Source organism: Acomys russatus, chromosome 32 (genome assembly GCF_903995435.1).
Source record: "Acomys russatus chromosome 32, mAcoRus1.1, whole genome shotgun sequence".
NCBI classification, from domain to species: domain Eukaryota; kingdom Metazoa; phylum Chordata; class Mammalia; order Rodentia; family Muridae; genus Acomys; species Acomys russatus.
The window spans coordinates 34,566,114-34,575,901 of NC_067168.1; the positions used below are offsets into that span (position 1 = coordinate 34,566,114).

The following is a 9,788-nucleotide window of genomic DNA, read 5'->3' on the forward strand; positions in this document are numbered from 1 at the left end:
TTGGTGGCACAGGTCTGTGTGCGCTGGGTCTAGCTGAGGTATGAGAAACTATATCCATGTCAGGAGCTTCTGGGACAGAGGCATGATGGGACTCAGAGCTTTGTGGAGAGGGGGTGAGGTAGTGACTGTATCAAGGTTTCAGGACTATGTCTGGAGGGCTTTCAGGGCTGAGGACACCGTAATCTGGAGCAACGCCAAGATGAGGGTATGGCTAGCTCATCAGGATGAGTGTAGAGTGTGAGGCCATGTCAGGAAGAGTCAGGGACCACCACAAGGGCTGAACCAAGGGCCCACAGCATCTTCACTCACCCCCAGGAGATCGTCATCCACAAGGAGAAGCCCCTCAAAGCCTCCTGTGTGGTCTAGGACCACAGTGGACGGGCCAAGCCGCCCTTCAACTTGTCCTGAGAAGGGGAGATGTGTGAGGTCAGGAAGGGAAAAGTGAGCTCAGCAGGGAACTCCAGGCTTGACCCCGCGCTCCTCAGCCCCGCTCCTGATGGCTCATACCCTGGCTCTCATCTTCACTGCCGACCTGTAGCAGCTGCTCCACATGCTCTGGCAGGTTGTGGAAGTTCAGGGGTTTCCTGTTGAGAGAGGGAGAGGATGCTGGGGCCCAGGAGTCCTCAAGCTTTGGGGGACAGCTGCTTAAACTCTGCTACAGTGGTTCTCAGGCTTCTTAACGCTGCCGCCCTGTAATACATCTCCTCATGTTGTGGTGACCCCCACGCCCAGCCATAATATATATATTTTTTGAGACAGGGTTTCTCTGCGTATCTCACTTTTGTAGAGCAGGCTGGCCTTGAACTCACAGTGATCTTCCTGCCTCTGCCTCCCAAGTGCTGGGATTAACGGCCTGTGCCACCACTGCCCAGCCATAACATTATTTTCGTTGCTACTTTATACTGTAACTTTGCTACTATTGTAGATCGTAATCTAAGTATTTGATTTGTAGGATATCTGATATGCAACATCCAAAGGGATCAGGACCCACAGGTTGAGAACCACTGTTCTAGAAAAAAGGACTTGCCTGGTTCTAGACTCTGATAAGCTAGGAGCCAGCAGATTAGGCTAGCCACTAAAGCAAAACTTATAAGCAGCCTGATTTGGCACATGTGCCTCAGGACTGTTTAAAAATAAAAAATCACCAGCCTCAAGCTGAGGAGACAGCACAGTGAGGAAAGAGCTTGTCTTGTAAGCAAAAGGACCAGAGTTCGATCCCAGGAAACCATGTTAAAAGAAAAACAGTTGGGGGGCTGGAGAGATGTCTCAGAGGTTAAGAGCACTGACTGCTCTTACAGAGGTCCTGAGTTCAATTCCCAGCAACCACATGGTGGCTCACAACCATCTATAACGTGATCTGACGCCCTCTTCTGGCCTGCAGGTGTACATGCAGGCAGAGCACTGTGTACATAATAAATAAATCTTAAAAAAAAAAAAAAGAAAAAAAAAGAAAAAAAGAAAGAAAAACAGTTGGATGTGATGGTTTTGCACTGGGGAGGAGGACATAGGTCTTACTGCTGAGCCGACTACCCTACTTAGCAAATTCCAGGCTAGTATGAGTCCCTGCCTCAAACACATAAACAACCAACAAACAAAAAAAAAGGCACGTTAAAGAGATGCCGCCAAAGGGGAAGAGTGGTTCTGGAAAAGGGGGTAAAGGAGGTGCAGCCTCTGAGAGTGACAGTGCTGACAACAAGTCTCAAGGCCCTGAAGGCGGTGGCAATGCCGTGAAGGTCAGATGCATTCTATGTGAAAAACACAGTAAAATCACGGAAGCAGTGTAAAAGTTAAAGTCTGGAATGAGATTCAGTGACGTGGCCTCACAAGACAGTGAAGATAAAGGCAGGCAAGGGGGTGACTTGGGGTGGATGACCAGACGGTGCATGGTGGGACCATTTCAGGAAGCGGCATTTGTCTTGCCTGTAAGTGGGATGGAGAAGCCTGTGCTCATGGACCACAAAATTTAGATATCATATTATTATGGTTGATGGAAGAAAATAAAATCACATGAAAGACTGGAAAAAAAAAAAAGAGGACATGACCTGAAGATCAATATACAACTTTGTCCTCTGGCCTCCCCATGCACCACAGGCTCCCCGACCCCAGATCAGCCCTCTAAGTCTTAGATGGTATCTGGAAACAAACAACAAAACATCAACAGGACAGCTGTGTGTCAAGATGTGAAAATTCCAAGGAATAGCTCATGTTCCCCTTGTAGTGTAGCTCATAACCTACCTTCTCTCAAACGCATCTGTGGAGATTCATGAGGCTGGGAGACAAGGCTAGTCCTCAGCCCTAAACCTATGGTTCTTTGGGCAGCAGCCTTCTCCACTGCTCACCCAAGGGAGACTACGCTTACCAGACAGCACCTGGCAGTACAAAGGGCTCCGCCCTCTGAGAAGCCGGCTGGCTTTAACCAAACCTTCATGTCTTTGGATGGCAAGCAGAATCCATGGCCCATCTGCCCACACTCTTTTGCAGCCAGAGGAGCTGGGCAAGTTTGTCTGGGTAGCCACCTACTCCTCTCAGCACTCAAGTCCTGAGTCAAATGGGCCTATCAGGCTAGGCAACATTGCACATACCTTTAATCCCAGTACTCAGGAGGCCAAGGCAGAAAAAACGCAAGTTTGAGGCCAGACTGAGCTACATAACAGGACGTGTGTGTGTGTGTGTTTGTGTGTGTGTGTGTGTGTGTGTGAGAGAGAGAGAGAGAGAGAGAGAGAGAGAGAGAAAGCGCGCACTGACATGAGCTCAGCTCCTAAGAATAGCAGGCAGTGTATTACCAACCAGCAGGACTTGGGAGAGCAGTGGCTGGACGCCTGCCTGGATCCAGTTAACACACTGCTAGCCCCTATCCCGCCTCCTGTAATCTCACTACCTGCTCTATTCATCTGCCTAAAACGGTAGGCTCTGGAAGGGTTGCAGACGAGCCCAGACACCAGCTCCCACAAGGTAGCAATGGCCTGGGTTCATGGACCACATGCTCTCCTGCTGTAAGGCAGGATTTAACTCAAGTTGAGGGAGGTGTGCACAGTGCCCTCCTCACCCCTGCTGAGCCCCAGGCTGAGGTCAGAAGCCACAACACAGTTCTCCAGCCAGGAACAAGGAAGGCTGAAGGCAATCCTATGTCTGAAACCCCCTATAGTCCAAAGGCTAAAGGAAGTGCCTTCAAAAGCCATTCTCGCAGGCCCATGACTTAAGAGAGGTCTGTTCGGTGCCGTTGCCAGCAGCACACAGTACACAGCTAGCTGTGGGCAGCTGCTCTGAGATGCCCTCCGCTGACGTACTGCCACTGAGCAAACCCTTGCCTGCCTTTCTGGGATCTCCCAGGCCCTGGCCTAGAATCCTACACCTCCACAACAGTGACTGATGGCCCTGCCTCCTGGTGGCCATAGCACTAGCAGTAGCATCTGCTAGTGGTCACATGGGGTGGGAATCAGATGGCCCCCAGGAAGAAGGCAGCATTAGATGGCGGGTAAAGATGGACAGGAGCCCTGCAGAAGCAAGATTTAAATACAACAGGTAATAAAGATGTCTTCTGGAGCATCCCAACAAGTAGAGACTGTGCAAAACAGAACAGCAGCCCGATCCAGGGACACCCATTCCTTCACTGCAAGAAGAACCTATCTGACCACATAGATAAATTAAGTTGGCAATAGTCTTCAAGGAGACTACAGGAATTGGAAGGTACTTGTATTTCCATCACCTGGATAGCTAAGGCAAGAAGCTTATCAATTTGGGGCTAGCCTGGGCTATATAGCAAAATCATTTTTTTTTTTCTTTCTTGAGATAGGATTTCTCTGTGTAGCCCTGGCTATCCTGGAACACACTTTGTAGACCAGGCTGGCCTCAAACTCACAGAGATCTGCCTGCCTCTGTCTCCTGAGTGCTGGGACTAAAGGTGTGTGCCACCAATGTGCGGCAAAATCACTTTCTTAAAAAAAGTAGTGGCAGGTCAAATAGTTTAGCCAGCTCTAGGTGACCTTACAACATGCTTACATAAGCAAAAGTGTCTCTAAGATGAGCACAGTGGTATGGGCCAAGGCAGAACTCTGGCCCTAAAAGACTCTGGTCCACCAAAATCAGCTCATAATACGGAAAAGCATTCATGAAATAAGCATGATGATAAAAAATAGAATTCTAAAATTGGGCAGAGGCAGGTGGATTTTTTTGAGTTCAAGGTCAACCTGGTCTACATAGTAAGTTCTAAGATAGCTACAGCTATGTAATGAGACTCTATCTCAAAAAAGAGAAGAAAGAAAGAAAGAAAGGGAAAATTCTAATTTCTAGAAATGTTTAAAAATGAGGACAACGTTCATTAGTTTGATGCTAGCAATTGTTTCATAGGTTTTACACACACACACAGACACACACACAGATACACACACACGGACACACACACACACAGACTATTCTTTTATTATTTATTTATTTATTTATCATGTATACAATGTTCTGCCTGCATATGTGCCTGCCCACCGGAAGAGGGCACCAGACCTCATTATAGATGGTTGTGAGCCACCATGTGGTTGCTGGGAATTGAACTCATGACCTTTGGAAGAGCAGCCAATGCTCTTAACCTCTGAGCCACCGCTCTAGCCCCAAGACTTGCTATCTTAGGAAGCTGGGCCTTGCTAGGCTTGGTGGTGCATGCCTTTAATCCCAGCACTCGGGAGGCAGAGGCAGAAGGATCTCTGTAAGTTCGAGACCAGCCTGGTCTACAAAGCGAGTCCAGGACAGTCAAGACTACACAGAGAAACCCTGTCTTGAAAAACAAAAACAAAAACAAAAGCTAGGCATTCCCAAGTTGGGCACAATGGCACACACCTGTAATCCCAGCCCTTGGAGAGACAGAGGCTGGCAGATTTCTGTGAATTTGAGACCAGCTGGTCTACAGAACCACCAGGGCTACACTGAGAAACACTGTCTCAAAACAAACAACAACAACAAAAAAAAAAACAAAAAAAACAAAACAAAACCTGGGCCTTTCTAGCACTTGGGAAGCCAACCTGGTCTACAGAGCTAGTTCCAGAACAGCTAGGGCCACACAGACACACTGTCTCGAAACAGCACCCACGCAAAATGTATGCATATTATAAAACTGTCAAAGAATAAACAAAAGACTTTAAAAAAAAATACTGGATATGGAGCTAACAAGATAGCTTAGTGGGTAAAGGTGCTTGTCATGCAGGCTTCATGACCTGAGTTCAGTCCCGACTAGTTGTCCTCTGACTTCTAAAAGTGAGCCGTGTGGCAAGTACAAGCCCCCAAACACACAGCACACACACACACACACAAAAAGAAGGGGGCAGGGTGCTGGACCTGGTGACACTATAATCTGAATACTTAGGTGGCACAGGGAGGCAGGTAATTCTCACCCTACCTCCAAGCTCCAGGGCACCTTGGTCTAAATTGAGAGTTCCAGGCCAACCCGACTTACACAGGGGACCCAGTCTCAAAAACAAAAGCAACTTTGAACATTTAAAAAAAATTTTTTTCCCTCTGTGTAGTCTTGGTAGTCCTGGACTCACTTTGTAGACCAGGCTGGCCTCAAACTCACAGTGATCCACCTGCCTCTGCCTCCCTAGTGCTGGCATTAAAGGTGAGCACCAAAAACATTTTAAGGGGAGCCTATCTCTCATCTACCCGATAGGGGAGAGGGGAGGGAGAGAAGGGAGGGTGGGTGGGAGTGGGAGGTTAGAAGGTATGGGGTTACTACCAGGACATAAAGTGAATGAATAAATAAATAAATAAGCAAACATTTTAAGAAGTAAGTAGTTTACTTTGTTTCAATTTTTACACAACAATAAGAAAGTTTTTTTTTTGAAACAGTGTTTCTCTGTGTAACCTTGGCTGTCCTGAATTTACTTTGTAGACCTCACAGATATTAGGCTGCCTCTGCTTGCTGAGTGCTGGGATTAAAGGAGAGCACCGCCATGCCTGGCGGGTTTTTTGTTTGTTTGTTTGTTTGGTTTTGGTTTTTGGTTTTTTGGTTTGTTTGCTTTTCTTTTTCGAGACAATGTTTCTCTGTGTAGCCTTGGCTGTCCTAGACTCGCATTGTAGACCAGGCTGGCCTCGAACTCACTCACAGGAATCTACCCGCCTCTGTCTCCTGAGTGCTGGGATTAAAGGCGTGCGCCACCACTGCCCGGTGCTTCGCTTTTTTTTTTTTTTTTTTGTGAGACAGAGTCTTCTCTCCTTCTATAGATATAGATCAGTCTTTAACTTGGGTCCTCTTGACTTTCCCAGTCCCAAGTCATGAGCCACCACCCTTCAGATCTGAACCGTGCATATTGTGAGATTTAAAAAAACCACCACACTCAAATAGTCACATCTAACTAAAAAATGGAACAGTAAGTTCTTGCCACTCGTGACTTTTTTGGAGATAAAACCGAAGTTTCTATTATGTAAGGTCAGACAGAGGCTACAAGACCCCCGGGCAGAGTAGAGGTACAGAAAAGTACATGTAAGGCCAGATGCAGGCCAGAGGTCAAACACACAGGAATCCCTCCCTGGATCCTCGGCTAGGAGCTACTGTTGCTGGGGAGGGGAACAGAGTCCAGCCTGCCAATTGGAGGCACAGGTCTCACAGCCCGGAGCACAGTGAGAATGGAACCCAAGCCAGACTGCCTCTCTCCGTAAGTGCATGTTCCAGCATCTGGTCAGGCCCAACAGAGTGGACTGGGGCTACACACCCAAGCATACCTGCTGGTGGCTGCAGGGGGCCCGTGATCAGGAGAGGAAAAGACACGGCACAGGTAGTCATTCAGTAGTTTCTCCTGCACAATGCCTGGGTCACGAAGGAGCAGAAGAGAGAAAAGAGGCAGGTGGTCAGCACAGCTCTTCGTCCCTACCATCCCCACAGACAGCTACAAGGGACAGCAGCAGCACCACGCCAAGTGCAGGGCCCCATGGCTGCTGGTGAAGAACTGGCCACAGGAACAGGAGGTATTGAGAACCCTAAGTTTGGCTGGACCAGGGTCCAGCTGCATCTCTCCTTCTCCTTCCCCCAAAACAAAGCGCATCCTCCCTGCCCTGCCAGGCCTTACCTGTGACCCTGGACTTCTCAGCATCTGAGGCCAGCCTATAGCTCTTTCGGGAGAAAGGCATGCCAGCCCCCTTGGATGCCATCTCTCCTCACTCATGGGCAGCTAGTAGTCATGGAGACCGAGCCAGAGGCAGAGTGTCTGCTCTAGGCTAGTCAAAGGCCCGCGCGGTCCTCAGTCCTGCAACGGTAAGAAGGCTGAGCCATGCACATTCTTCCATACATTCTAACCTAGGGCGGGGGGTAAGCAAGGGCTCCCACAGTTCCACACAGGACGTTGGACGGGATCTAGGCTGATGCCAGGGACGCATGATGCCACACCAGATGTCCCACACTGTCTCAGTGCTCCATACAGGACCCAGCAGATACCCAGTGCAAAGTATGTTTGCTGAACCATAACTAACTGTCTTGGCCTTGGGGAAATCAGGTCAACATATCCAAAGTGTGGCGGCCTAGAACAAAAACTCCTCTCTCTACACCTTGGTCATGGGATCCAGCTCATAATCAGAAGGCAAGACTCTATACATGTTCCCTCAAGTAAAGACTAGTCTGGCCACCTGCAGCCACCGTCCCTCCTATTCCCTGAGAGTAAGAGATGTCATATTTAGCCTGTTTCCTCCCCTCCCCCCCTTTTTTATCTACAGTCTCATTAGCTTACACACACACCCTTCTGCACCATGCTATCACCACCAGCCTTGCCAAGATCAGTCCCTTGGTCTTCCTGTTTGCCGTCTGTCCTTTAGGTAGCTAGCATGCTGTTGCTGCAGCTGCTCCGGAAACTGCACTAAGTCCCCCCCACCCCGCCCCCCCACCCCCCGTGCCTGCTTCACTGTAGAGGTGTGCTGCCAGCATGGTAATCAAGAGCCAAGAGTAGTTACGTTTACAAAGTTAAAAACTGAACATTTCAGTTTCAAGAACTCAGTGACCAAGCCACAGGTGGTGGCACCTCTCGCCCTCCCCCCCACCTCCCTTTAATCCCAGCACTTGAGAGACAGAGGCAGGCAGATAGATCTCTGTGTAGCCTGCCTGCTCTACAAAGCAAGTCCAGGGCAGCCAGGGACACAAAGAAACCTGTCTCAAAAGAAAAACGAACAAAAAAGTTCAGGGACCACACATGACTGTACTAAAAACTTCAGGGCCCGAGTGTGTCATCACCACCACCAGCTCAGAAAAGTTCTATTAGCACCTGTTCAGAGTTTGGCTTTTAGTCACTGCCTGAGCCAGCATTACTTTTCCTACTCTTATCAACCCCAAAACAGGCCCATAGCTCCCACCACCAAACGGGCCTGTCCGCATCACACTAGGCTCGGGGAGGTGATTCTGCATCTGTGCCTCCCTCTGGGGGTCCCCGGATGGACAATCCACAACCGGGTTCTCTTATATAGCTACAACTGCAGGACTATTGGACACAGTTTTTACGAACTAGGAGCCAACCTTCCAGGCACCCACACTCTTGGTGTCAGGGGTAGAGGACTGGTAGGCGGAACCTGCGCCTGCTCCAGGGCTCCCTACCACTCCATTACTGTCCCGCTGGGAATAGAACCGACTAGATCTGGGTGGCCAAGGACGCCGAGGGCAGCGCATGCTCCCCCAGGTCGCCCCAGTCTGGCCCCAAGCTCCGGAGGGACCTGTCAGGCCAGCTCCCAGCGGGAGTCCTATACTGCAAGGCCGCGGCACCCCCCAGTGGCAAGCGCTGTCGTACTGGATCGGCCAGGGGCCTCGAGGAGAGTCACTGGACCCGTCCGGCTCATAGCCAGGCCGCCTCTCACTCACCCCCAAGCCTCAGCCTCCGTGACCGGCTCACAACATCCGCCTAGCTTTTCAGCTACGGCACCCGTCCAGGGCCAAACCTCATGCCGCGGGCAGGCTGCTTCTCTAGCCGCGCACGCGCATATGCACAGACCGCAACAGGCCATTGCTGGCAGAAAACCCTCCCCCACTCCTACTAAGGTGTTCACCTCTGTTTCGCCTGATGGTCTGTTTCTGACCCCTGCTTTTCCTAGCAGCAGGGGACTATGGTCTAATCCGTCCCTAGGTCACCTGGCTCAACTCTTACCTTGCTTGGAGGCCTGACCCACATGCAGCTTGAAAGGCCGCTTCTGTCAGCAAACTTGCTACCTGTTACACCAGCACACACCCCACTCCTTACACCAGATCCAATGGGAGGGTTTGCTCACCTTACCTGGGATGAACGTTCCTAGGACGTGCTGCTAGGGGTGTGGGCTGACTGGCCAACAGCTGGACTCAACTGATAAGTCAGTTTGAACAGGGAGAGGCATCGTTAGGGGTAGGGAAATTACGTTCCTCACTTTACAGGGAGAAACTGAAGCCCAGAAAACTACAATCCTGGGGCTGGAAAATCTTTGCAGTTCCTACTAGCAGTGTCTTTGGGCACAGAAGTGTCTGTGGTGGTGGCAGCCACAGTGGTCACTGAGCTCTTGAAATGTGGCTAGTGTATCTGAAAAATTCAGTGTTTAACTTTGCAAACTTAATCACACGCGGTCTTACTACTGTGATGTGCAGCACACCACTACAGAGAAGTGGGCACTAGGGACTCACTGCAGTCTCCGGAGCAGCTGCAGAAACAGTATGTTACATAAGGGCCAGCCAGTGGTAGGAAGACCAGTGCAGTGATGTCGGCTAGGGTGGTGATTACATAGGGTAGGGGAGCTCTGTCTGCCTCAGAGATGCCTAACGTAGCCTTCCTCTGTTATGCCTACGAAACAGCTAGGCTTCTCAGACA

The 9,788-nt window shown here is 49.9% G+C and overlaps 1 protein-coding gene and 1 pseudogene across 1 annotated transcript in view; one reads left to right on the forward strand and one right to left on the reverse strand.

Moving 5' to 3' along the window:
* The window catches only part of Rnf123 (ring finger protein 123), a 28,400-nt gene extending 21,176 nt beyond the window's left edge, over window positions 1-7,224 (reverse strand). The window contains exons 1-4 of the mRNA XM_051140012.1: window positions 7,050-7,224; window positions 6,706-6,790; window positions 508-584; window positions 310-404 (exon numbers count right to left, since the gene is read on the reverse strand). Coding sequence (XP_050995969.1) covers window positions 310-404; window positions 508-584; window positions 6,706-6,790; window positions 7,050-7,131 — 339 coding nt within the window. The 5' untranslated portion in view covers window positions 7,132-7,224. The remainder of the gene's footprint in view (window positions 1-309; window positions 405-507; window positions 585-6,705; window positions 6,791-7,049) is intronic.
* On the forward strand, window positions 1,617-2,001 carry LOC127183908 (peptidyl-prolyl cis-trans isomerase NIMA-interacting 4-like; annotated as a pseudogene).
* Window positions 7,225-9,788: the final 2,564 nt, after the last annotated feature.